The sequence below is a fragment of the Zootoca vivipara genome, chromosome 8, assembly GCF_963506605.1.
Source record: "Zootoca vivipara chromosome 8, rZooViv1.1, whole genome shotgun sequence".
In the NCBI taxonomy this organism is placed as follows: Eukaryota; Metazoa; Chordata; class Lepidosauria; order Squamata; family Lacertidae; genus Zootoca; species Zootoca vivipara.
The window spans coordinates 75,646,483-75,673,873 of record NC_083283.1 but is presented as its reverse complement, the minus strand read 5'-3'; the positions used below and the strand labels follow the sequence as shown (position 1 = coordinate 75,673,873).

General features: G+C 42.6%; 1 protein-coding gene across 5 annotated transcripts; it reads right to left on the bottom strand.

The window, feature by feature from the left end:
• Positions 1–7,394: 7,394 nt before the first annotated feature.
• OTULIN (OTU deubiquitinase with linear linkage specificity) lies at positions 7,395–26,481 on the bottom strand. Of its 5 annotated transcripts, none has more exons than XM_060278037.1 (9): positions 26,355–26,481; positions 24,467–24,671; positions 21,921–22,250; positions 16,108–16,184; positions 14,019–14,122; positions 11,850–11,993; positions 11,440–11,565; positions 9,538–9,807; positions 7,395–8,008 (listed from the first exon to the last, which is right to left on the bottom strand). In XM_060278037.1, exons 2-9 carry the CDS (start codon positions 24,667–24,669, stop codon positions 7,814–7,816), a joined length of 1,449 nt encoding a protein of 482 aa, XP_060134020.1. In that variant the 5' UTR covers positions 24,670–24,671; positions 26,355–26,481; the 3' UTR covers positions 7,395–7,813. The 5 variants fall into 5 exon arrangements, with proteins under 5 accessions (XP_060134020.1, XP_060134021.1, XP_034982231.2 ...); XM_035126340.2 differs by having other exon boundaries at positions 7,396–8,008; positions 24,467–24,711; positions 26,355–26,479; XM_035126342.2 differs by lacking the exons at positions 24,467–24,671; positions 26,355–26,481 and adding exons at positions 17,388–17,476; positions 19,457–19,574 and having other exon boundaries at positions 7,397–8,008; positions 21,921–22,053.
• Positions 26,482–27,391: the final 910 nt, after the last annotated feature.

Here is a 27,391-nt window from a genome sequence, read left to right as displayed (position 1 = left end):
CTGATTTTCTCTAGCAGACTCTAAATTTGCATCTCTTTGGAAATAAAGCGAGAAGAGTTTATTTCTTGTGACAGTCCCTCTGATATCGTTAACAAATGTATGCTGTAATATTTATTTATTTGGGTCTAGAGCCGGATAAATATTAAAGATCTAATATTTCAGTGCTGAAATACTTATTTAGCTAGATGTTTGGCTAAATAGCAACTTTTTAATTATCTGTGCGGCTGGAATATTTAAGGTGTTTTTTTTTGACCCGAGACTGTAACTTCAAATGCAGTCATCTTTAAGGAAAAGTTCCTTAATTCCAAGAAAGAAAGAAAATACTATTGACTATAACAAATACAGCTCAAAGTACCGGTACACGAGTTTGACAACTTGTTTATGAATATGGTTTTATATTGAGCAACGTGTGGCTTGCAAATCATGTGTTTGCAAATCTATTTTTCAGCAGGTTATTCGTGTTCTGGCCTGGTGTAGGTTCAGCTAGGGGATGTGTACCTTTCTCTGAACTCAAAAGTCAAATGTTTGTGAAGTTATGAAATCCCTACAGTTCAACCCTGCAACTTCCACTCTGCAAACCATTATGTCTATGCTGTTGATTGACATGTAGGCATTTTCTAGCTCAAGGCCCTCATTTGTATTTTATTTCTACAAATCTACACATTGTATGATGTGGCCACGTCAAAGACACACATTGCTTTAAAAATTGCCCTTGATCCTTTTTGAAAAGGCCATTGTTTCTACTATTCTAGTTGGGCCTGACATCTTCCGTTCATGGCTGAACTTTATTGGTTCAAAATTTAATTCCAATCAATCTGTAACAGAAGTATCTTTCAAACATTACTAGCAGACATAGGTAGTACTATAAAGTTGTACCTTGGATCCCGAACGCCGCAAACCAGTTTGCAAATGTTATTTGGAACCCGAACGTGCGGAGCTTCTGATTGGCTGCAGGAGTTTCCTGCAGCCAATCAGACGCCGCGCTTTGGTTTCCGAACATTTTGGAAGTCGAACAGACTTCCGGAATGGATTCCGTCCGACTTCCGAGGTACGATTGTACACAGATTGTTTCATTTTTGAAAATGTGCTGCAGTTGGATGGGGCAAGAGCCCAACTCAACGAAAGCTAGTTTGCATATCGCTCAGCGACTTAGTATATCTCAGCAGTAGAATACAGAGGAAGGAACTTAAGGATAAATTACTATTTGTGGCTTTGTAAGTTAATGAGCAGGTGAAGCTGGGAAGTCAGATCCCAAACAGATTGGTCATGCTCCCGCCTCCGTTTTCCGGCTGTTGCTCCTTGCACAGGATCTCCTCTTGGCCATCATGAAATGTTTTGGAGAAGCGTAAGAACCTGCTCTCACATGGGGAATCCTGAAAAGTTGCAATGCATTTGTCTAAGTCATCTCTCTGGTTGGTCTCAGTCCCTGCGGAGATGTGCTTGAGAACCTTTGAGTGTTCTGAACTCCCAATATGGACATCCATCAATGTTCAGGGACATGCTTCTGCCCATCATGTGTGTATGTGAATACAAAGGTAAGGAAGGTATTTTGAGGGGGGTTTTGTTTGTGGGCCAAGGCTCCCCTTTTGACACCCCCCCCCAACATCTGCTGGTGCTTCCTGTTATGGAGCCCAGATTTGAAGGAAAAACAATAAATTGGTGGCTGAGAATGGCATTTGCAGAGTAGAATGGAAAGGAGTGGGGCAGGATTGCTCCCTCATCTTTGGTCTTCTGAATACCGCTGCAAATGACCCCCATTTTAGTTGAGTACCCCATGTTTGCTTCGTGTTATGTAGCTCTGCCCTTAGACATGCAGTGCGGTTCCCATGAGGCTTATTACGGACAAGCAGAAAAATAATAGAAAATAATGACACACACCCCCGCCCCCGACACATGGCTTACATATTCATTCTCAGAAACTTACCAGCATCCACCATTTTCAGAAGTGAAGAAATAAACGCATAAGATATTGGAGGGAAAAGTCACATGCAGCTACTTCTACAGATATTCTAAACTCTCAAATAAATAGATATAAAAGACTGCTTCAGAACGATTTCTCCACCTTCATCATAGCAGCATATTTAAAGGGTGGTTTGTTTCATGTTACGGATGGGTTTATGTTTTGTCTTCCGTTACTTCACTTCACATACAGATTTTTTTTTTTGCATTTGATGGCTTTCCTCATGACAAAAATAAAAACGTAGTTCTTGACTAAACATCGACTCATGCAATGATTTAAGAAATTTTAAGGATCTTTTCTCTAGGTAGGTTTTTTTGGTTTTCGAATCCCGATTCTATATTTGCCGCCTCAATGAGTTTTTCCTGCCTGCACTTGAATATCAAAGCTTACTTGCAGCCCTTCAGAAATAGGCCACAAGCAGTGAGGGGGAAAGAAACCCCCAAATTCTTATTGACTCGGGGCAGAAAACACGAAAAGCTTCTAAATAATGAATCTGCATCTATGTGATCCGAGTATCCCATCAGCACAACCTTTTAGTTCAATAGTTGAGGACAGAAGATGCATGTTTTTAAAAGGCGACTGTCCCCCGGAGATCTTGACAATTGGACACATTTTTTCCACCCACCAAGCAAAGCCTTTATTTAGGAATTGGAAATAAGAAGCAATTAAGATTTCTGGAAGGGAAAATTGCAATGGTTGGTAAAAGAATGGTTGAGGTAAAATAACTCAAAAACACATTTGAAGCCGTAAAGCAATGAATTTTTCATTTCGTTGCAAGATGTATGGATGTATCGCCACCCGGTGAGGCAGGCTCTCTTACTCAAATTGGGAGGAAAAGGTTGCTTCAGATCTGATTTATTAAGTTTCAAGTTAATAGTGCCTCGAGTATGCAGTCCATTGTCCAGTGTTTGTATTTTTTATATCTAATTGAAAAAACACAACTTGGGAGATTAAGCAAGATGTTTTTTTAAAGCCCAGTCACTAATAAAGGGTCACAGCCGAGTTACAACTCATTTTATATTAATTCAACTGATGAGACTCAGTTGGAAGACAAGGTCTAATTTGGTTGTGCTCTCGAAGCCCTGTGATGGAGCGAAGGTTATTTGCGGAGTGTCAGTGTGTGACTTTTGTGAATTTTTTTTTTGCTGTCCTTAAAGTAATGAATGCTATTTTAGAATCATAGACTCATAGAGTTGGAAGAGACCACAAGGGTCATCCAGTCCAGCCCCCTGCCAAGCAGGAAACACCATCAAAGCATTCCTGACAGATGGCTGTGAAGCCTCTGCTTAAAGACCTCCAAAGAAGGAGACCCCACCACACTCCTTGGCAGCAAATTCCACTGCCAAACAGCTCTTACTGTCAGGAAATTCTCCCTAATGTTTAGGTGGAATCTTCTTTCTTGTAGTTTGAATCCATTGCTCCGTGTCCGCTTCTCTGGAGCAGCAGAAAACAACCTTTCACCCTCTTCTTTTTATATATATAAAATATATATATAAAAAGAATCTCTTTTCCAGGGCAGAAACGGCTAAAAGCCTCTAAATAATAAATTGGCCTCTACATAGGGGTCAGTATACGTTCAACGTGACATTTTAGTTCAGTGGTGACTGTCGCAATAAATATTTCAGGACCTACGCAGAGAAACGAAGGCGCGATCTGCCGAGATTTCATCGGGTCTTGAGGCAGAGGCTGCTATTCAGATGACTAGATGAAAGCACACACCGCTTTAACATTTGGCCTACCTAGCCAAAAAAGGGGCCCGGATGTCAAATTGTTAGTGGTTCATTGCTTTGAAGACCAGGCCACACACTGCTTGAAAGCTATGCCGATATACCAAGATGTCCTCTTGCATAAATTCAGGCAAAGCGGGGGGTTCTCAGTGGAGTCGCTGTGCCCCAGTTCAAAGGTGCCATTTGCCTGCTGCTTCAACGAAGCTGTGCTAGAAGTTGCAGAGCAATGTGGATTTATAAAGGCCTCTTTTATATTGGCAAATGCAAAGATCATGCCTTTGCCTTCTTTTAACGATTGGACCAGGGGTCAGCAAACTTTTTCAGCAGGGGGCCGGTCCACTGTCCCTCAGACCTCGTGGGGGGGCCGGACTATATTTTGAAAAAAAATATGAACGAATTCCTATGCCCCACAAATAACCTAGAGATGCATTTTAAATAAAAGGACACTTTCTAGTCATGTAAAAACATGCTGATTCCCGGACCATCCATGCGCCGGATTTAGAAGGTGATTGGGCCGCATCTGGCCCCCGGGCCTTAGTTTGGGGTCCCCTGGATTGGACTGTTTAGTTTGGGTCAGTTCAGTCAGTTTTTAAACACTTTGGTGGCTTAGCTCTTTGTCGATAAGCTATCTCAAGCCTTGGAGAGAGTTGGAAGAGAAAGGATGGGAGATAATACGTATTAAGTCATTTTAAATTAAGCTTCAAGTCTCATTCTGCCTAATTGTAAAGTGCTCTGTTTAAAATATTTAAATGTTTTTGGCCTACAACTCCCATCATCCGTAGCTAACAGGACCAGTGGTCAGGGATGATGGGAATTGTAGTCTCAAAACATCTGGAGGGCAGAGTTTGCCTATGCCTGCCCTTGAGGGAATTGTGATTGACGGCCTTCATCCTGCAAACATACAGACAATGGTGGGTTCAGGTAGGTAGCCGTGTTGGTCTGACACAGACGAAATAAATAAAAAAATTGTCCAGTAGCACTAATTGTCCAACTAAGGTAAGTTCTGGGTACCGTATAAGCTTTTGTGTGCATGCACACTTCTTCAGATACACTGAAACAGAAGTCACCAGACCCTTATATATAGTGGGAGGGTAGGGTGGGGTGAAACTAACTTAGTTGATCTCTAAGGTGCTACTGGACAATTTTAATTTTATTTATTTATTTAGACAATGGTGGTATTTGTTTTTAACATGCATGCATGAGGGGAAATATTGGTAGAACTGAGCATCAAATGCTATTGTTCCATCTCATGGTTAACTGGAATTACAATTCTTGTTCCTCTTTCAGCAACACTTTTCTGCGTCTAATTTTCCCCTATAAAGAAGGGGAACGACAGAGTACAATAAATTCCACGCTTCTGTCCTACAGCAATTAAACCAGAAACTCTCATCACTGCCAATCTCTCATGAACAAGCCAGCACTAATGGTAGAACTAAGATTGCTTTGATAATGGCCTTTTCGGGGGGGGGGGGAAGAGATCTGCTTTCAATCTCGCCACGCTATTCAACAACTAAGGTCCACGACCAGCCACAGACTTGCGCTCTCTTGGCATGTGATATATGGAAGAAGGAAGCTCTAGCAACGGCTGCAGCATCTTAAATCAGTGGGATATGAATCAGGATTACTACTTTGTCACATTAAATAGCAAGGGTGACATGATGGAAGGCTTTGGCTTTACTTCAACCAGCCCCCCCAAATTCAGTAAAATTTACTGTTATGGAATGAGACACTTTCAGAGAGAAAGTGTTTCCATTAACACCGTCGCGATGACTACACCAAAAACTCCAGTAGCTGATAACTGAGTTACGCACACATCTGTTAGATGAGTCTATTGAATTATAAAGTGACAACTATGCCACCATTTATGAGAGAGAATTGTAGAGTTGGAAGGGACACCGAAGGTCATCTAGTCCAACCCTCTGTGATGCAGGCAACTAAACTAAATCATACATGTCAGATGACCACCCAACTTTTGTTTAAAAACCTTGAAGGAAGGAGAGTCCTCCTCAGATTCTGTGGAGACTCCTTGTAATCTTCTCTCCCTCTACTTCAGCGTAATGAAATGACAAAAGTCTACATCAAAATCCAGACATTTAAATTTTTGGATTATGCTATAGAAAATGGGTGTGTGTGTGTGTTGGCTTTTGCTGCCCAGCTCCCTAAGGGACTGAGTCCTCCAAATCCAGGCAGATTACAAAGCCCTTCTAAATCACTTGTGTAACTGGTAGATAGGCAAAATATAGGCAAGGCCTTCGAAAAATGAAGAACCGGTTTAGTGATGGTTAGTTCTCCCCATCTGCCTGGGATTTGCACAACAGGCAATAGATAGATCCACCATCTAGTGCCTGCCAGACTTCAGAGGGTGTGAGAGACTGGATGGCAGCCAAATATGGAAAATATGTTTACAAATATTATACCATGCTGAATTCCTACACGGGAAACAGCAATTAGTAGTTGAAACAGGGAGATCAGGAAATGCATCTCCTTGATATTAAGGAAATGGTGGCTTCCACATACAGGAAGGGTCTGAGATTTGCATTTCAAAGGCACAAAGCCTACATTGTTCTTGCAGGGTGAGAACTTAAATTTGATTCCAAGTATTTAAAAACAGGGACTCGGGTGGCGCTGTGGGTTAAACCACAGAGCCTAGGGCTTGCCGATCAGAAGGTCGGTGGTTCGAATCCCTGCGACGGGGTGAGCTCCCGTTGCTCGGTCCTTGCTCCTGCCAACCTAGCAGTTTGAAAGCACGCAGTGCAAGTAGATAAATAGGTACCGCTCCAAGCGGGAAGGTAAAACGGCATTTCCATGCGCTGCTCTGGTTCACCAGAAGCGGCTTAGTCACGCTGGCCACATGACCCAGAAGCTGTCTGCGGACAAACGCCGGCTCCCTCGGCCAGTAAAGCGAGATGAGCGCCACAACCCCAGAGTCGTCCACGACTGGACCTAACAGTCAGGGGTACCTTTACCTTTAGTCTTTAAAAATCCATTCCATTTAATGGATTAGTCACACCAAGCTATTTGAGCCTATGTGAGCCAGAAGGTTGGTGGTTCGAGCCCACCCAGGGACAGCTGTGGGCAGGATACCTGCATTGCAAGGGTTGGACTAGTTGACTCTTGGGGTCCCTTCCAACTCTACAATTATATAATTCTACTTCTGGGAATATGGAGGAGCAATCTCAGACAACAGCAGTTTTGGGCACCCAGTGGTCTATAACTGAGATGCATTGATGTTGCTTTGCTTCTGCTTTTCAATTTATATTTTATTTTGCTGTCTTCAGTAAAAAAACACATGGCAGCTCTGGTCTCTCTCGTAGCCTTTCCGTGCCTGCAAATGTGGGGGTTAAAATAACCCTGAAGAGGATTAAGAGTAATCAGTGCTAAGCTTCCTGTTGCATTTCTCCTAGAAGCTCTTAAGGTCATCGCAGCAGCTGTGTCCTGTGGACGAAAAACATCCCAGTGTCTCAACCAACCTCTTAAGTTGCACATCATGGCTCCACTCCAGATACATGGTTACACGCAGCAACGTGTCTATTGCTTGGGGAAAGCGGCTTGGAGATGTGTATTCTCATCTGCATTGCAAATGCAAACTCGCAAGCCTACAGTGGCTTGGGCAACCCAGCCAGATGGGTGTGGTATAAATAATAAAATCATGATGATTATTATTAGTGCAAATGGGGGTGCTGTCTTGAGACCACGTGTGGGCAGAAACTGCTTCTGCACTTGGGTCTCCTGGGCTTGAACACAAATAAATATGGCAAAAGTGAGTTCAGAGCCGATTCTTTCAGTGCCTTGATTCATTCAGGCAAATCCTGTTTCGGAAATCGACAAGTCTTGCATTTGAAGTGGGCACCATTCCTTACCGTGGAAGAGAATGGCTGCATCTAGCTTAAAAATGAACCTTTTTAAAGAAATTTATCCAAAAGACAGGACAAACTACTTTTGCCTATTGGTGAAACAAAAATACGTGGAACTACATTGTATTAGGCTTTTAATTTCAGACGTTTGCACCAAAATGTTGAAAATTTAACTGCCTTTGCTGTGTGTGGGAAACAAATCGGAAACTAAGAAGATTTGCTTTTAAGTTGTTTATTCCATTTACGCACCTGTTTGTTTGTTTTCGTTTCTTTTACAAACTAGTCTCTTCGCACACTCGAGCAGGTATATTATAATGTCTGTCATCTTCAGTTATAAGGGTTACAATTGGCCAGGCCTCTTCTGGGTCGTTGGGGTAAAGAGTGATGAATTCATCTGTGTTGTACTTATAGAGTCGATAGACCTGGATGGTATGCTGCAGGGCGTAAGCCAGGAGAAACATCTCCACCTAGGTATCGAGGGGAGAAAGTGGAAAAAAAATTGCATGCATTATTTAAAAAGACAAATAACCGATTCGGCCAAATGTATTCTGGAAATAAGCCTAGACACCCACCCCAATCTGGGTGGGATACGATACAAGCAAAGAGGAACACAACTCCCAGCCTGGTCCAGAGGACCATGGTCTACATGGCCAAGTTAAAAGACAAAGAAATGGCCAAAATGACCGAAAGAATCAGAAATCAAGAAACCAAAACTTTAATAAAGAATGGGGCAAATTTATAATTTATATTAACAACCATTGTAAACAGTTAAAATTGTTAGTAGGGTTGAAATAACACTTGTAGTTTAATGGGGTTTTTAAAATTCTATTTATTTAATCATTTCTTCAACACAAACTACAACTGCAAAAAATACGTACAACAAATCCACCACAACAACACACTTTGACATTTCAGATTTAAACATGCTGATACCGGTATATACCTATGACCACACCCCCTTTAACAGTATTTTCCCACCTCTCTCTCCTTGTAGTTTAATGGTGAATTTTGGATCTAATGGAGATGTAAAAGATTTGGATTGTTATGAAAGATGCTGGAGGAAATGATTAACAAGAAGACCCACAAAGGGGAGGAGGGAAGTCCAGGAGATTCTACGGAATCTTGTCTTGATGTTGTATGTCGGATATGTGATTGTTAAGCCGTAATTTGAAAAACCAAATAATTTAAAAAAAAAAGATGATGAAAAAGCTCGCTTTTAGTCACGGGAGGGCAGCTGCTCCCCCCCAGATCAAGTAAAACAACAGAAATACTTAACTAACTGACCAATCATGTCGGTTCTTCCCCGCCAAAAAAAGTCCTGGCTACGCCCATGCTTTCAGCCAATCAGCTGTGCAGGAGAAAACTGTGTGCAATTATGCATTTATTCAGTTTATGCTCCCCTTTCTTTGCCAAACAACTTATCAGCAGGATTCCAGCTTCTCTTGCACATACAAGGTGTGAGCAGGTTGGCTGCTGCACATATGCTCTGTTGGATCAGGGCCCCTGCTATTTCATGTAGCAGCTTGCTGAGTAGTTATATACGCAGGGGGGAAAGTCAGACGAAGCACTGGATTTGTTTTTTCAGAGATCCATGCAGTTGGAAAGGACCCAGGAGGTCTTCCGGTCTAATTCCCACTTCTCAGTGCAGGATGCAAGCTTCAGCATCCCTGACCGATAGCCGGCCAACCTCTGCTCAATGAGAACACCCAAAGGAGAGAGGAAATTGCAAGGCCACAGATTTTGGTTAAGCATTAGGAGAAACATCATTATGGCAACAGTGGAGGAGGCTTCCTGGGGAGATGGGATTCCAAGTCTACAATTCTAAGCTAGGCCAGCAGGCCTTGAAATTCCCTGCTACTTTGCTTGACAGGTCCTGCTTGGGCCTATAAAGTTTCGAGTTCTGGACTGCACCAAATCAACATGTGCTTTCCCTGCTCCTAATGAATGTCAGGGAACGAATGCTAGATCCCGTTTTTGTTGAACGTGGGGAACTTACTTGTTCAAGGCCTCCCGTGTGACCGAGTTGATTCAAGTGGTTTTCCATCAGCTGCGAAGGATTGCTGGACGTATCCCGGGCAAAGAGAAGCCAGGCAAACACGGGGACCTCCTTCCCCTTCTCGTTGTCTTCGTACAAATGGATTGCCGTATTGAGCATGAGAAATTTCACAGCTTCGTAGAGTTTGTATTCGTCCTCCTCGCTTCTGAAAAGCTCATCGCAGGCCACTTGCCTCTCGGCGAGGCCCTTCATTTCACTCATACGTTTCCACTGTAGAGGCAAACACATGAACGAATGGGATGCAAGAAAAACAGCAGGAAATAAAAGTCCAGTGTGAACAACGCTTAACAATGCGAACAGCTTCCCTTCTGGACAGCTTGGATTCAGATCTCTAAAACCAAGATATCTAAGTCAGCTAAAGCTTTTCTCCAGAAAGGGCTACATTAAATTGGTGAGGTTGCAGGCCAGGGGGTTTAATTTGGTTGTGGTGTATTAGTGTAGCAGGGAATGAAAGAGAAAATATAAATGATTACTGGGGGGCAGGGGGAGAATTAGAGTGGCTTCTATTCAACTGTAGGTTCTCAAACGTCCTTCAATCTTCTACTCAATATTTTGGAAAGTTGTTTTTTCGCTGCATTTGGACACCTCTTAAGATAGCGTTCCCAAATTTTGCATGGTAGTTCTGAAGATCAAGGAGCAGGTTCTTCTCTATACAGTGGTGCCTCGCTAGACGAAATTAATTCGTTCCACGGGTCTTTTCTTATAGCGAAAAATTCGTCTAGCGAATCCCATAGGAATGCATTGAAATTTTTTTGAATTTTTTTTTGCCCATAGGAACGCATTAATTGAATTTCAATGCATTCCTATGGGAAACCGCGATTTGCTAGACGAATTTTTCGTAAAACGCATTCATCTAGCAAGGCAACCTCCGCTCGAAAAATCCTTTCGTTAAGCGGAAATTTCGTTAAGCAGGGCATTCGTTAAGCGAGGCACCACTGTACTTGGAAGCAACTGAACACCATTTCTAATCAAGAGGGAAGACTGAACCTTTCAAAACTGCCAAGATTTGGGAGCTTCTTAGAATTCACAAGCAATGCCAAGTAGCAAGATGCTGCTAGGATCTCATAAGAGTATCTATACTGTGGTGTTGGTAATCTAAAAAACATTCAAAACTGAGATTATTCGATTGATTGGCGAGTTAAAAGACAAGGACTCAATCAATTTCAAAACCTTGATTTCATAATCGCACGTCACACTTCCACAAACAAGTCCGAGTGCCAAACCACGTACAATAATAGCTACATGAAATTAAATTTCAGCCGAAATAAGCTAAAGCACTAGACTGAGCAGATCAAATTCGTAAAGAAAATGTCACAATTAAATAATAACTAACATTGCACCAACATAGCATTAATGGCTACTGAGCAAAATATCTATTAAACAGCAACCAGTAACAAGAATTACAATAAATATTGTACCATCAACCCCGGAAAGGATCTAGAAGGGTAATTTGCACACAGAAATCTGTTTCAGTGTGTGGATTGATTCTTGCTGAAGTGGTGTGATTAAAACTGCCTGGTTCTAACCCAGGCTTCCTCAACCTCGGCCCTCCGGATGTTTTGAGACTACAATTCCCATCATCCCTGACCACTGGTCCGGTTAGCTAGGGATGATGGGAGTTGTAGTCCCAAAACATCTGGAGGGCCAAGTTTGGCCATGCCTGTCCTAGATGGAGAAGGTTGATGAGCCCCACCTGCCCCTCAACAGCACGTGCAGCAATTGCCACCTTGATCATTGGACTGCCATCTAGTCCCCAGCTAATTCCAATCTCCCAATTGCTTGTTTTAAATAGTTGGAAATGTGGAACTGACAGTAAGGTAAGTTAAGCATAATTTGTCAAACCTTGTTTTTTAGTAGCATTAAACAGTCTTTAATTTCATCCACCAAGTTTTCAACTTTGCTGGTCCATTTTTGCCTGAGCTGCCATTGCGTGATCCAGCCATATTTCTCCATCAGTTTCTCTGGGAGCTACAATTTTCAGAAGATAAAAGTTAATCTTTACCAGAAATTCGACAAGGCAACTCATTATGTAGGTATATGTTCTTTGACCAGAATGGGTACTTAGAATACTGCACAATGAGAAAGAAAACTCGTGCCGTGTGCCGTTTGCTTTTGTGCTTTCTTCTCTGAATGCACAGGTATTTGTTAAAAAATAATCTGTGGCGGTTGAACAAGCCTATACAAATACCTGCTAAGCAAAAGCTACCATCATTTTGTCCTGTTAAGAGATGTGCTGGAAGTTTGCGACCTACCGACGACATGTCCTCTCTCTTGAGCCAGTCAGGAAGCTGAACAGCTTGGCTAAGGGCTTGAAACAGCGTCGCTCTGACGGCGCAATAGTTATCCCCTCGCACTCTCCTTATCGAAATAAATTTCTGTGAAACTGCTTCGTAGCCCTGTGCGAAGAACAAAAAACTACTCTTAGGTGCACACATCCCAACAAACAAAAAAATCAGAAACTTCACGTGCAGGAGCCCAATATGAGGCCTGGTTTATAGAAGCATCACTCAAGAATTTGAAATCTCAATGGGGCTGCCGTCCCTCGGATGACCAAGCACACACTGTGACTCTTATCTGGAGAGGTCAGACCAGGCCGCAATAACCCATGCCCTCGTTGCATTTAGGCTTGATTACTACGATGTGTTCTACATGGGGCTGCCTTTAAAGATGGCCCAGAAACACACAATGGTTCAGAATGAGGTCACTTAAATATGGTGGCTTTCATCTTTCAAGCAGAGAGGGGGAGAGAATGCCAAATTCAAGAAATGCGTTCCCAGTTCTTCCTTTGGAATTTGGCGCCGAAGCTGAGCCTGTCCAACATTTTGAGATCACGGCCCTATGGTTCAAATGGGAAAGCCTGAAACAGTATGGGGTCAGAGTTATTTGAAGGGTCACCTGCACCCGTAAACAACCGGCCTGCTTCTTAATGGAGGCCCTTCTTGTTTGCAAAGCACCAGTATCAGTGGATTTTGTGGGCATGAGGGGGATGGCATTTGTCGCCACCTGACGGTGGAACTCACTTCTAGTTGGCTTCCGTGAAGTTAACACCCTTAAGATTTTCAGAAAAGCCTTGAAGAATGGCAGTTCCGTCACTGCGAGAAGTGAAGCTACGGGGAACCAGACAGAGGGCCTTCTCAGTAGCGGTGCCCACCCTGTGGAACACCCTCACACCAGATGCCAAGGAGATAAATAACTATACAACTTTTAGGAGACATCTGAAGGCAGCCCTGTTTAGGGAAGCTTGATGTTTTTATTATGCTTTTATATATGTTGGAAGCCGCCAGAGCGGTTGGGGCAACCCAGTCAGATGGGCGGGGTATGAATATTTCTATTACTATTATTATTATTATTAATGTTTACAGCGGCTTACTCCAAAGATTATATTTTGTCTCACTACTGTGTTGCTTTTGACCGGTGGTTTCATTTCGAGGCTCAATATGTACTATTATTATTTTTATTAATAACATGATTAAATGGGAAATTCAAGCGGTAGCAGCTATTATTTGAGTAAGCAGCCTTGAGAATTCTGCTCAGAAAGGCAACCTATAAATATTTTAAATAAATACAAATATACAGAATTAAACTATTCTAAACATCAGTGTCTAGGTATTGGATATTTAGGCGAAATACAACACCTAAAGGATAGATCCATTTCTTTACTTATTTTTAAAAGTTATGAGTTGTAGCCAACCAAACCATACTTTGAGTAGGTCGTCAAAATCAATAGGCTTTAGTTATAACTAATTTACATCTGCTGTAGTCAGTGAGTCTACTTCCAGGCAGGGTGGATAAAAAAATCAATGATTTTTAAAAAAACACAGATTTATTTATTTATTTAAATCAGATTTTTAAGATAAAATGCTTTGGGAGGAAAAATCTTTCTAAAGATAGTTTTCTATTTAACTTACATTATAGTCCAACGGCTATTCATCAGGAAATAAGGATTTGTTTTAAGTTTTTCATGTGTGCTAAAACTCAGTCTAAGTTTTTTTTAAAAAAAAATTAACTGCACCAGTTAACAAACATTGATACATATGCTACAATGTTATTGTTTTAGTTAAATAAGTTGTTTAAATTGTTATTTAGGAAATGATTGTTTTTCTCCCTCCAATAAAGTACAGCAGAAAAGTTTTCCAAATATAAACAGTTAACTTATTAAACCTCAGAATAATTTCACAATTATCTGTCTATGTATTTCTAATAGTATAACCAAATCAGTAATTTCTGATAGAACTGTAAAAAACTACTCTGAAAATTTATTATTCAAAAAATGAAACTTTCATCTGGTTGTAAACATTAAGGTTATGCCAGCAAGAACGAGTCTTTCTGTAAAAAAGATGATATAAACCAAGTCTCACTGACTAGTGATTTTAAATCAAATGCACTATCATATGCACTATTGTCAGAAAATGAGATCAGACCTTCCTTATACATTTGGCCTGCGAAGTGTTTCCTCTCCATTCTTTTTGACAGTAATCCATGATGCCAACCTCTGGTTCGACACTTAGCTTGTTTTCTGGAAAATCTGAATTGCATTTAGGAAAAGAGAATCCATTTTAGTGGGGGAAAGTCAAAAGAAGCACAGTTCTCTTCTGCATTACAAAAAAAAAAGCAAATCTGTATATACATTTATGGAAATTGCAGGCCTCTTTGGCTGCGAGACCCCTGAGCCTGGGTGAAGGGCACTCAGTAAGCTTATCAGCTTCGTTACAAACTACTTAAACTTCTTCAGTCTATTCCATTTTGACATTTAATCATGTCTTCCCTAAAGAGCTCACACTTATTTCTGACGAGCAAAAGGAGTGTCTCACATGTGGGTACAGGACTAGTGGGGTGTGGGGCAAGACTTGCAAGGAAATCTTCCTTGAAAATAAATGGAAAATAAAATAATATCCTTTTGGATATTCTGGTCTAATATTTGCTTCCTCCCACGTTGGGATTGCGTGGAAAGGCTAATTGCAGTCTTTCTGCAATACCTGGTTTTCAACATCGTGATGTATCACCAGCTAAACATTATCATAATAAATAACAAGATGAAAGATGAAAAAATCTTTTTTTAATAATTCCAGTGGCACCTTAAAGATCAACTAAATATAAATTTTCAAGGTATGAGCTTTCGTGTGTAATACACACTTCGTCAGATACTCTGAAGCAGAGGAGACAAAATGTGTATTACACACAAAAGCTCATACCTTGAAAGCTTATATTTAGTTGATCATTAAGATGCCACTGGAATTATAAAAAAAGATTTTTTTCATCTTTCATCTTGTTATTTATTACGACTATGACAGATCAACATGGCTATCCACCTGAATCAGCAACTAAACATTACAATTTACAGGTGAAACTCGGAAAATTAGAATATCGTTGAAAAGTGCATTAATTTCAGTAACGCAACTTAAAAGGTGAAACAAATGTATGAGATAGATGCATGACACGCAAAGCAAGATATGTCAAGCCTTTATTTGTTGTAATTGTAATTATTTGTCGTTAGGTGGGTAAATTATAAATGGAATGTAATTAATGAAATGTAATAGCAACGTTTATTTTTGTATTATTGTAACTATTTGTTTTATTACTGTGGGATTTCTAAAAGAAAGCATTTCTAAAAATTAAAAGAAAAAGAAAAAAATAGTAAGTTGCATTACTGAAATAAAGGCACTTTTCGACAATATTTTAATTTTCCGAGTTTCACCTGTATATTGATATATCACAATGTTTGAAATAAGGATGGAGCTATGCAGGGGCACTGGCTGGCTTCACAGTTTTCCCCACATTGTGATTTTTGCACAGTGCGTGCGCACACACACATCATGATTTGTAATAGATTGCCAGGTCAAAAATCATGAAACCGTTATCATGATACGGACTTCACACTGGTTTTGGATGAAATATCGCCCAGCTCTAACGCACACCATGATTTGCGATATATTGCCAGGTCAAAAGCTTTGAAACCGATACAGTGGAACCTCCGTGGTCGAATGTAATCCGTTTCGGAAGACCGTTCAACTTCCGAAACGTTCGACAACCGAGGCACAACGGGCGGGCGGCAATTTCAATGGGGAAACGTGCCTCGGAAGCCCTTTGACTTCCGAGGCGTGTTTGAAAATGGAACCATTCACTTCTGGGTTTTCGGCGTTTGGGTTCCGAATCGTTCGGCTTCCGAGACGCTCAAAAACCGAGGTCCCACTGTATCACGATATGGACGTTCAAACCGGTATTGGGTGATCTATTGATAGATCACCCAATCCTACTCTAGAAGGCAGCAATAGATTACCGCTGGGAATGAGGGTGTGTTTGGGGTGAAAGTTTGCAACTGCAAGGTGTTAAGGTGGGGGCAAGTCAAGGCTCCGGTCCCACTGCCCCCCAAGTCCTGATGCTATAGGTTCTGTTGTTTCCTCTGGGGTTGGCAGCCAACGCTCCGAGGGCAACGCTCACTGAGAGGCTGCTAACCTCTACACAGAATTCAACTAATACATCATACTCTATATGTGTAGCGCTGAAATGTACCTGAGGAGCCTGTCCCACACACAAGCAATACTTTTTCTCTCTCTATTTCTTCCGCATCACGGTACATGTCCTCCTCGCTGCAACAACATCAATACACACTTCACATAATGGCAAAGGGCTGATCCGTAGACATTTCTTTTGAGTTAACTTCGGAGTGGGGAACCTTCAGCCCAGGGACGGGATGTGGCCTTTAAGACCTCACTAATTGGCCCTTGGGATCTTCCCCATTCTGGAATGGCGATCACGGCTCTCGGTTGCATAAATGAGGAGAGGCAAGTATAGAAAACCCTGGATTTTGTGTGGGTGGAATGCAGCCTTTTGGGTAAAGTGCGGAGTCGCACCTGTTGCTCCGCCCACTTTTGGTTCTGGCCCCGCCCACCGCTGTCATGCGCCCCCCCCCCCAGGAGACTCCCTAATAGCCAGCGTCGACCTTGGGCTGAAAAATGTTTCCCATTCCTGGAGCAAATAGCTAATAAGAAACAAGGTAGTTTTAGGCGATTGTGGGCTGTATCCAACAAAGTCGGCGTATGAGCAGGACAATATCTGCAAGCACAACATAACTCTGCCTCCCCTCTCATCCTCCCCTTGAGTGTCTTCCCGCAAAAAAAAAGAAGACAAACTCTGTTCCTTCAAGCCTCTGGAGCAGATTTGGGTGTGGAGGGTCAGGAGCAGAGAAAAAGTTTCCTTAATAATTTTGTTCGCCCCAGCCACCCTGCGCAGCTCCCCTATACAGTCATACCTTGGTTTCGAACTGAATCCGTTCTGGGAGTCTGTTCGGTTCCCGAAACTGTTTGAAAACCAAGGCACAGCTTCCAATTGGCTACAGGAGCTTCCTGCAGTCAAGCGGAAGCCGCGTCGGACACCCAGCTTCTGAAAAATGTTCACAAATTTACTTCCGGGTTTGTGGCGTTCGGGAGCCGATTTGTTCATCAAATAAGCGCCATTCGAGAACCAAGGTATGACTGTATAGGGCTGCCTTCAGATGTCTTCTAAAGTTTGCATAATTAATTATTTCCCTGACAATTGGTGGGAGGGCATTCCACAGGGTGGGAAATGTTCCCCATAACCTCGCTTCTCGCAGTGAGGGAACTGCCAGAAGGCCCTCGGAGCTGGACCTCAGTGCTCAAGGGATTCCACCTGCTCACACAATGACTTGGTTGGAGTCAACCATATGGGCGTCAACTGTACATTCATTTGAGCAACAGTAAAAAAGAAAAAAAACTTTAATAGTTGCAAATACTCAAAAAAAGAGTCAAAAGCAAGTAATAATGAAGACACACCTTTTCCCCCTCTGGACTCTTAAGATCTCTAAGAGTAACAGATTGTTGCCTCCCAGATTTAGAATGCATTTTGTTGGTGATGGAAAAACCTTTGGAATCATACAAGAAGGGAAATAAAAAAATCACATTATATTCAAAAAGCAGTCTAACAAAGCTTCTTCCACATTAAAATAAAAACAAACAAAACCCACACATGTAAAACTGCAATCCTGTGTTCAGATACTTGGGAGTAAAATCCCGCTAAATTCATATGGGACTTAATTTGAAGGCAATCAGCGTAAGGTTACATCACATCAAGGACACATTATGGCCCGCATCCCAAGAGACTCAGGTACCCGCCTAAAGTTGTTGAATGTACCCCAAGTGAGATGCGTCTTGTCTCCACCATTATTAACTTTCAGGAGGAATTCAAAAACACAGTCGTACCTCGGGTTACGAACACCTCGGTTTGCGAACAGTTCGGGTTACGAACTGCGCAACCCCGGAAGTGTTTTCGTTGCGCGTGCGTGCGCAGAAACAGCGCGCACGGTCTGCGCATGCGCAAAGCGTGAAAATCGCGCTTTGCGCTTTGCGCAGCGTTCGGTTTACGAACTATTCGGGTTACGAACTGCGATCTGGAACGGATCGCATTCGTAACCCGAGGTATTACTGCATTCCTGTTTATTCAGGAATATTCGGTGTTATGTTGGAGGGGATGCCAGGAAACCGGGAAATATGTTCACATGTGGTGGCGGTGTAAATATGTACAATTTTTCTGGCAAAGGGTGTTTAAGGAGATAACAGAAATCACATGGGTTAAAGCCAACCGACCGAGGTAGCGTTATTATCAATTTAGGATGGGGTGGAAAGTTCGTAGGCTATGAAGGTCTTGCTCACAAATTTATGGACAGCTGCACGAATCATGATAGATAGGAAGTGGAAGGGGCAAGCAGAATATAAAATGGAAGAATGGTATAATGAGGTGTAGGGTATAGCTATTAATGATAAATTAACATGAGCCATTAAGGTGAGATGGAGAATACGCAGGAGAAATGATTTTGAGGAGATGGGGGGGGGTGTTTGTAGAATACAGTAAAAAGGTAAAGGTAAAGGGACCCCTGTTTGTTAGGTCTAGTCGCGAACAACTCTGGGGTTGCGGCGCTCATCTCGCTTTACTGGCCGAGGGAGCCAGCGTTTCGTCTGCAGACAGCTTCCGGGTCATGTGGTCAGCATGACTAAGCCGCTTCTGGCGAACCAGAGCAGCACACGGAAACGCCGTTTACCTTCCCGCTTGGAGCGGTACCTATTTATCTACTTGCACTTCGTGCTTTCGAACTGCTAGGTTGGCAGGAGCAGGGACCGAGCAACGGGAGCTCACCCCGTCGTGGGGATTCGAACCGCCGACCTTCTGATCGGCAAGCCCTAGGCTTTGTGGTTTAACCCACAGCACCACCCATGTCAGTGTAGAATACAGTGTACTGTTAAAATGGAAAGGGATCAAACCATCGCAAGATGTGTTGAAAGTCTGGGAGGTTGAAAAGTTGCAATGGAATCGAATAAAATAAATAAAAGTGGGATATAAATTAAGAAGAAATACTCTTGGGTTAATATCAGGCTTCCTCAACCTTGTCCCTCCAGATGTTTTTGGCCTACAACTCCCATGATCCCTAGCTAGCAGGACCAGTGGTCAGGGATGATGGGAATTGTAGTCTCAAAAATTGAGGAAGCCTGGGTTAGAAGCAGAGCGGATCTTCCAGGAGCCCTTTTCTGTCAGCAGAAAGTGTTTTTTCCAACTTAACACAAGAAAAGAGAACTAGCAATGTGCATCCATTAGCTTCCACAATCTCTCGCACCTCAGGTCTATACTTGTGCTAAGCCCATCTGGTGTTTGTAGCTCTTCTCCTGTGGCTTGTGCAACACTCCAGAGAATCATGCCACCATGGGATTTTCTTTTGCTTCTGCGACTCTGGATCCAACCCGATAGTTTGGCTAATTCAGGTGGTGGCTGTTCTGAAGGAGAGTGTCCCAACACCAGAAAGAGGTTGCTACTGAATTAATCTAACCCAAAAATTAATCTCAGCAGTACTTACTGTGGCCGGGCGAACCAGCTACAAGGAAGCTGGAACAGCAGGTACATCATCGCCATCAAAATGCATGCTAAGTCATCCTACTGGGCAGGAGAAGACAGCAATCCGTGACGGACAGAGACTTGAAAAACAAAGGTAGCTTTTAGGTCCTGGTATTTGGCTTAGTTGTCGAACAGCCTCAGCCTCTAAAACGACACCTCTCCTTTCAACGAAAGAAGGCTTTTGCTGCCAGGCGGTTGGAAACACTGTATGCTTTTGTCAGAAGTTTGCTTACCTACTCTGGACACACTGCCAAGTACGGGAGCAATTTCCATGGGAGCTAGATCCGTTGGGATGAGTGGGGTTAGGATCCAGCAGATCTCCCATTTCCCATCCTCGGCTCAGCTATAACTCCACAGCATCTCCCCCATCCTTGCTGAGCCAAGCTCAGTGGATCTTAAGAGAGAAGGATCCCAAACCTGTTCAAACTCAGTCATATGTCCTGGCCACCTAGCATAAATTAAGCCAGCAACGCAGTACAGTGGTATCTTGGTTCTCAAACGCCTTAGTATTCAAACAACTTGGAACCCAAACACTGCAAAGCCAGAAGTAAATGTTCTGGTTTGCGAACTTTTTTCGAAAGCTGAATGTGGTCTGTTTTGAATGTTACGCTTCCGATTTGGGTGCCACACTTCCATTTTGACTGTTACTCTCAGGTCTGTCTGCTTTTGCTATTTATTTTGTGTTTTTGTGGCTTTTTTGTTTTGTTTTGTGACTATGTGGAACCCAGTTCAGCTACTGATTGATTGTGTGACTGCAGTACACTGTTTATTGCTTTCCTTTTATGGATCAATGGTCTCGTTAGATAGTAAAATACATGTTAAATTGCTGTTTTAGGGTTTATTTTCAAAAGTCTGGAACGGATTAATCCATTTTGCATTACTCTCTATGGGAAAGCGCACCTTGGTTTTTGGAACACTTTGGTTTTGGAGCGGACATCTGGAATGGATTAAGTTTGAGAAGCAAGGTACCACTGTATTTTAAAGGCTTGTTTCCCCCTCTGCCAGACGTAGGCAGACAAGCAGCAGCTTCGCTGCTCCACTGCTGAATGTAGCTAAAGTTGTGTAACTTTATGCTGGCTTTAACTTACACAAGCTTGCTTTTCGTCAGCTTCCTGCACATAGGGCTCGACCCCATGGTCTTTCCACACTCTGGAAGCGAAATGGGTACAACATTGCTCTAAAAAGGTGCCAATTGTTCTGCCTGGCAAGATGGCAAGCCTGGGGTACTAGGTTGTGCCATTTTAGGGGGGTGAAGCTTAATTTTTGTACATTTCATCAGTGAGGGGTATTAACAATCCATTTGGAGGTATGAGGAAATTTGCTATTGTTTTTGTGACTGGGCAACATTTAGCTTAGCTTGAACTGCTTTTGCTCAAATGGTTACTCTGTTTGCTATTCACATAAAGGTAAAGGACCCCTGAGAGTTAAGTCCAGTCGTGAACGACTCTGGGGTTGCGGTGCTCATCTCGCTTTACTGGCCGAGGGAGCCGACGTTTGTCCGCAGACAGTTTTTCCGGGTCATGTGGCCAGCATGACTAAGCCGCTTCTGGCAAAACCAGAGCAGTACACAGAAACGCCATTTACTTTCCCGCCGGAAATGCCCGACTGGATTCTACATGGGCAGAAGTTTTCGTTACATCAGAATTCTAACCTCTGCAGTAATATTGGCCACCAAACAACTGAAAATACTTAAGCCCCCTTTTAGTTGTTTTACATTTTAATATACTGCTTTATCTTTTACTAGGAACATTTGAGAGGTTTTATACATAGACTTGTAAGATTTGGCCTAGAAAGAGAGGCTGGGTAATGAGAACGTCTTATCTCCCAAACAAAGGATCAAATCAGAATTTCAGGTTGGCGTCTTCATCCTGCAGTTACTTATTTTCTGCAGGCACCAGAACACTTACCATGGTGATTGAAAGGTGAATCAGCATCAACACAACGAACAGGCAGATTTGCTGAAAATAAATGGTTTTACCCATTGGTCCCCCAATACAAAGAAACACTTTGAAAGCCCAAATGAACTGAGGTTTAAATTGTGGTCAGGATTTGAAAGCAAAGCTTGAAATGGCCTAGCAATTCTAGATTAAAGCAGCAACCGGCTTAGCCTTAACCATGGTTAGTGCTGGTGCAGAAGGAAATATCAAAAGGTAGTTAAGGCAGACCATGCAAAAGAGAGGATTTGTGCTAGAGATGGAAGGGAAAAGCCCATGTTTTTTCCAAGCAAACTTTCTATTCGCAAAACAAAGTTCGCAAGGCCCACGTTTTCCATTTGTCTGAAGAACGAAACCATCGCACGTGGAAACTTGCTCATTCTTCCAATAAAATAACTTCTTTTACCTATTTAGCATCTGGAAAAATATGGTAAAGTCAAGTCACAGGTCTGAAAAGGCTTCTTCAGCCAAACTTTAAGGACAAAAACTCACTAGTCTACTGACGATTCCATTGGGGAAGGGATGAGTGAGGCAGGCAGGTTTTCTTTACTCTTGTGAGAATTATCTTGGCGGGGTCGAGATACTTTTGAGACCTCTGCCTGGGTCCTCTTTGTACAATTGCCGCCATCTTCTTTGATGGTCAACGCAGGGCTCCCTTTGTAGCTTATGCTTGAACTCATGGAAGACATTTTGTCATGAGGAGGGCATTTTTCCTTTTTGTTTTTAGAAAGCTGTATACCAAAAATACTTTTTTTCCGCTTCTCTTCTGTGGTAACGGAAGGATCAGTTGCCTTCCTCGCCATTTGCTGTGACATCCCAGGGCTATGAGAAAAATATATGAAAAGCCTCTGTGAGGCAGCTTACTCACTCTTACACAGTTCAAATAGTCCAAATGAGACGTGAAAGCAACATGGGGTGGGGTGTCTGAATAATGGATCATAGCATCATTTCACATGATTTAACTGAACTTGCATGTGGTCTTAATTCCCAGGTTTCTGACTGGATGTAGACACTGCATTTTGTCTGCAATATTCTTATAATGAAATCAATACTCATTTGTATCAGCCCATTAAAGTCAAAAACCAGACAATGTAAACCGTAATTAATGTGGGCTTGTTTTTCGCATATACAGTGGTGCCTCTACTTACGAATTTAATGCGTTCCGAACGCACATTCGTAAGTAGAAAAAAAATTGTAAGTCGAATCCCATAGGAATGCATTGGGAGAAAAAATTCGTAAGTAGAAGCAACCCTATCTAAAAATTCGTAAGTAGAAAAAAATCCTATCTAAACCGCATCCAAGATGGCGGACGGAGCTCCATTCGTAAGCAGAGTTATTCGTAAGTAGAGGTACTACTGTATTCCCTTTTCTCTTATCTTTTGGCATATTCAAAATTAACTCACTAACTACAAGTGGAGGAAGTTTGCTTCCTGAAGCAAAGAAAAGGGGCATCTTCAATATTCCAGGAAGAGCTGTTTCCTCACAAGTTACAGAGCAGCAAACCTAAGTTTATCATTGAGCATAAACCCAAAAGGGATCTGCAACCAGTCCTGTCTGCATGAGAATTGTCCTTGCACGATAAGCATGCTGATTACATTTTTACAGAACGCGCCCAACCAATAATCTCAGTATTTGAGAAACCAAACCTCCACTCACCCCGTATTTTTTAATTGATTGATCCTAGAGATTTTACCACCCTCCTCAAATGTTCACATTCTCTCTGGGCCTACAAAACATCTTTACATCACCTCTCCTTGAAAGTTAATCAACAGACTGAAAGCTGTTAGGAGATCCCTATTTACCTAACAGAGCTACAATTAGCACAGCCGTTTAGCAGTCAATCTCTCCTCCTACGAATGCTGACAATTGTAGCTCCTTCCCAATATTTTATATATGGTGAAGTAAGCACTCCTGTGTAGGAATTTGTGCTTCCCCAAACATGCATGTAATTGTATGCAATGAGGCTGACATATGTGCTAATTTAACTACAAAAGACCATCAGAACAATGTCTCACATCTTGCCTACCGTGTTTCTCCTAAAATAAGACACTTCTTATATTTATTTTTTCCTCAAAAAAACACACCATGGCTTATTTTCAAGGGATGTCTTATTCGGGGGCTGGATCATAACAGGGAAATGATTTTTGATATGAATTTTACAGATGCTGTACAATTGGCTGTGTTTATTTCTCTATTTAGAAATCACGTTTCTGTCTCTCAGGACTGATTAGCCAGATGCTGCCTGAGATCACAATTGGCTTTACCAAAAAGCTGTTAAGTACTTTCCTTTGATACCCACATCTCATGGCTACCATAAGGTTTCTACCTTTCAGGACAAAGGCAAGGTGATAATAGGAAGTTGTCTTTTTCCGGCTCTTGCTGTTGCCTCTTGCCGGCTCTTCCGAAGGCGCTTAAATGCCTTCCTTTCCTTGCCAGACCTGCTCCCCCCCGGCTTATTTTCGGGGTATGTCTTATATTTATTCTACTCATGAAAAGCCTGCCATGGCTTATTTTTGAGGCCCGTCTTATTTTAGGAGAAACACGGGTATGCACAGCAAAACAGATGGCATGCGCACAAATGATATTTTTATAGGAAACTACACAAAGCACCATTTACTCTTGCTGGGTGCAACGCAACCAGAAATCAAATTACTGTATCAAGATTATTTGCAGTTTAGCTATTTCTGAAGCGCACGTGTGTTTGTGGGAGCCAGTCAGACAAACAGGACTTTATTCTCTCCGCACCGGCATTTTACAGAGAGGAGGGGAAGGAATTCAAACTACGAGGCTTGTATGTGAACTATTCAAAAAGTTCCTCTGTGTGTGTGTGTGTGTGTGTGTAGGGGCAGCTGGCAAAGGGAACAGATATCTTACCATCTTTTACTATGACAAATAATGCATAACGCAGCTTAGATGTTACCCAAAGCGTTAACACACGAATCGAATTAATCAAACAGAAACATAAGCAAATCCTCGGCTTTATTTTTAAACTCACATAAGGCACCGTCTGTTAATCTGCGGTTAACGGAAGCGCTTACCTTACTTGGGTGGCCTGGCTGCTACTTAGCTTAAATCGCTTAGTATTGTCTGTAAGAGTTGCAATGCCGGGGCTTGTGCAAACCTGCCTTTCCGGAACTGGTCTTGGCCCAGTCGGTTTGTTCTCATCTCCCTCAGCAGCACCGAGGACAGTCTTTCTCCCATCCGGAGGCCTGCAAAGCTGTCCGTCCTTATCTGTGCTCATCTCTGCAGGGCAGAAAAGCCTCTTTGAAGTTTCAAGCCACCGCTTTAGAGGAAGGGGAATCAGAAAAGAGAGAGATCCATCACAGGAGGAAGGAATTTTGACAAATCCTAGGCAGTCCCTTTTGCAGTTTGCCTTTTTTAAAATGAGTGTAAACAAGGGCTAGGGAAGATAATAATAATAATAATAATAATAATAATAATAATAATAATAATAGCAATGCTGGGAGCAAGCAAGGATCAGCTTCCCAGGTAGATCAGTCTGTAGAGCATGATATCTCAGGGTCATGTGTTCGAGCCCCACTTTGGGCAAAAAGATTCCTGCATTGCCGGGGGTTGGACTAGATGACTTGGGGGGGTCCCCTTCCAACTTCCAACTCTAGAATTCTATGATCAAGCCTTGCATTTGCCACTGTCACAGAGGCTAGACTTGAGAGAGGGCAACACAATCCCATACCCTCCAACATTTCTCTGATGAAAATAGGGACGTCCCCTTCCATAAAAATTTGACTACAGTATTTATACCCCACACATCTTACTGGGTTGCCCCAGCCAACATATATGAAAACATAATGAAATATTAAACATTAAAAAAAAAAACTTCCCTATGTGAGATTGGCTTCACATGGCTTGGAGAGGGTCGGATAACTCCATACCCTCCAACATTTCTCCAAAGAAAATAAGGACATTCTAAGCGGGGCTTTTTTTCAGCTGGAACACTCTGGGACTTAGTTCCAGAACCTGTCCTGAAGGTTCCACCACCTCTCCTGAGCGTTCCGGCAGACCTTCTCTGTGCGGGCAGGCGGAGCGTTTTATGGGTGGGGGAATTTGGATGGACCAGGAGTTGCATATCACACACTTTTTTCAGCACTTCACTTCTCTTCCGAAAGAAGCTCTATAAGGGAGGCGCGACAGACATGTGTTTTCAGCGGCTCCCTAAAAAAATAGCCCAACCACTTTGGTAGCTCCCAAAAAAGAAAAGAAAAGCCCAGTCACTTTAATGGCTCCCTAAAAGAAAGCAAAACCACTTTGATGACTCCCTAAGAAAAGCAAAACCGCTTGGGTGGCTCCCTAAAAAAACGCCCAACCACTTTGGTGGCTCCCTTAAAAAATAGCCCAACCACTTTGATGGCTCAACCACTTTGGCATCCTCTTGAAAGAAGCTCAACGACTTAGGGTTGTCTGTCCCCAAAACAGTGGGAGTTCCTGCACCTCTTTTTCTAGGGGGTGGTGGAAAAAGCACTGCTCTTAAGGAAAACTGGGATCAAATCAGAAACCGGGACGGCTTCTCTATATCAGGGACGTTCCTGGAAAATTAGGGAGTCGGGACACTTGGGAAGGGTCTGCAATCCTAACCGAACCCAGCGGGAGTTGCTTCCAGGAAAGCGAGTTCGGGGCTGGGGCGGGGGTGGTCCGTAATCCTGATCAGGCACGCTTCTCCTTTGTGGTTTTACTCGGGAGTAAGCCTCGGCGGAATCAAGCCGAGCACAGCAGCCGCGCGTCGGGAGAGGGAGCCAAGCGAGCCTGGCCGGGGTTCTATTGGGGCGGCGGCGGCGCTGCGCTTTCCGCCCAGCAGCCCTTTGGAAACCACCGGACAGATGCGCGCGGACAGGATAGGGCGCACGGCACCGGGCGGGGCAATGAATCTCTCGCCTTTGCAGCGGAAATAATAATGAGATTTGAAATTACCTCGGTCGCAGCAGTGGTTTCATCATTCACTGTCCGGCTCTACTTTAAATATATATCTATATCTATACAGTACACTGTTCCCTTTGCTTCCGCGTTTTCTCTATAGACTTACAAATCTTCAGACTCACACGTGCCGAGCTAACTTCCGGGTACACCTACGAAGCCAAGTTCCGGGTTGCATTGCATTGCATTGCATTGCATTAATAAACTATAAATCTCCAACGGGTTGACTTCACCCCCTTCATGGTTTTCTGAGACAGTCGGATGCAGACAACAAAGACATATGTATTATTATATCGTGTAGAATGCATGCATTATTTTATACCATATTGCACATCTATTAAAAAAACCCATATCATTGTATTACTATAGATCAACATGCTGTTTTCTATTATATAGAATTATATATATGATGATATATTTTATATCTTCTTCGGCGATCGCTCGTAGCCGAGTAAGACTGCCTTCCATGAATATGGTCTTAACATTACATTACATTACTGTACAGTCTATATAAATATATATACATAATATTTTATGTATGTATGTATGTGTGTATGTATGTATATATATATATTCCGCCAGGGAAAAATGCGGTATGAATAAATGTGTAAAAATAATAATAAAATTAAAACGAACAAAGAAGTTCCATCTCGGGGAGTACCAGTTGCTCTTCTCTGAGTTTCGTACCTCTATGATGCTTCTTCCCCCTACTTCTCCCGGCACCCGCCCCTTGGCCTTAAGTGCAAAAGCCGCAATTAATAACCCTCCCACAATGCTTTGCGAGAGGAAGGGAAGTGGGGTGGTGGCCTCTGCCCTTTCCCAAGATGGCCGCTCCCTGTATCTTTGGGGTCTGCTCTTCTCGTTACATTGGCAGAAGCGATTGAGGTGCTTAGTTAGCAGCATTATTTTATTTTATTATTATCTATTTTTATTTTATTTTATACCTGCATAGGGAGAGAGATGGCTACATCAGGGGCGCCGCGCCTGCTTGCAACGGCGTGTTTTGGCAAATATTTATTTTCTTTCCGAGCGGG

Coding starts and splice junctions, on each gene's coding strand:
- OTULIN (XM_060278037.1), bottom strand. CDS start 24,669: ATGAGCACAGATAAGGACGGACAGCTTTGCAGGCCTCCGGATGGGAGA. Junction 16,185..21,920: donor ATGGAATCGTCAGTAGACTA/GTGAGTTTTTGT, acceptor ATGTTGTTGCAG/CGAGGAGGACATGTACCGTG. Junction 9,808..11,439: donor TAATGCTACTAAAAAACAAG/GTTTGACAAATT, acceptor TTGCCTCTACAG/TGGAAACGTATGAGTGAAAT.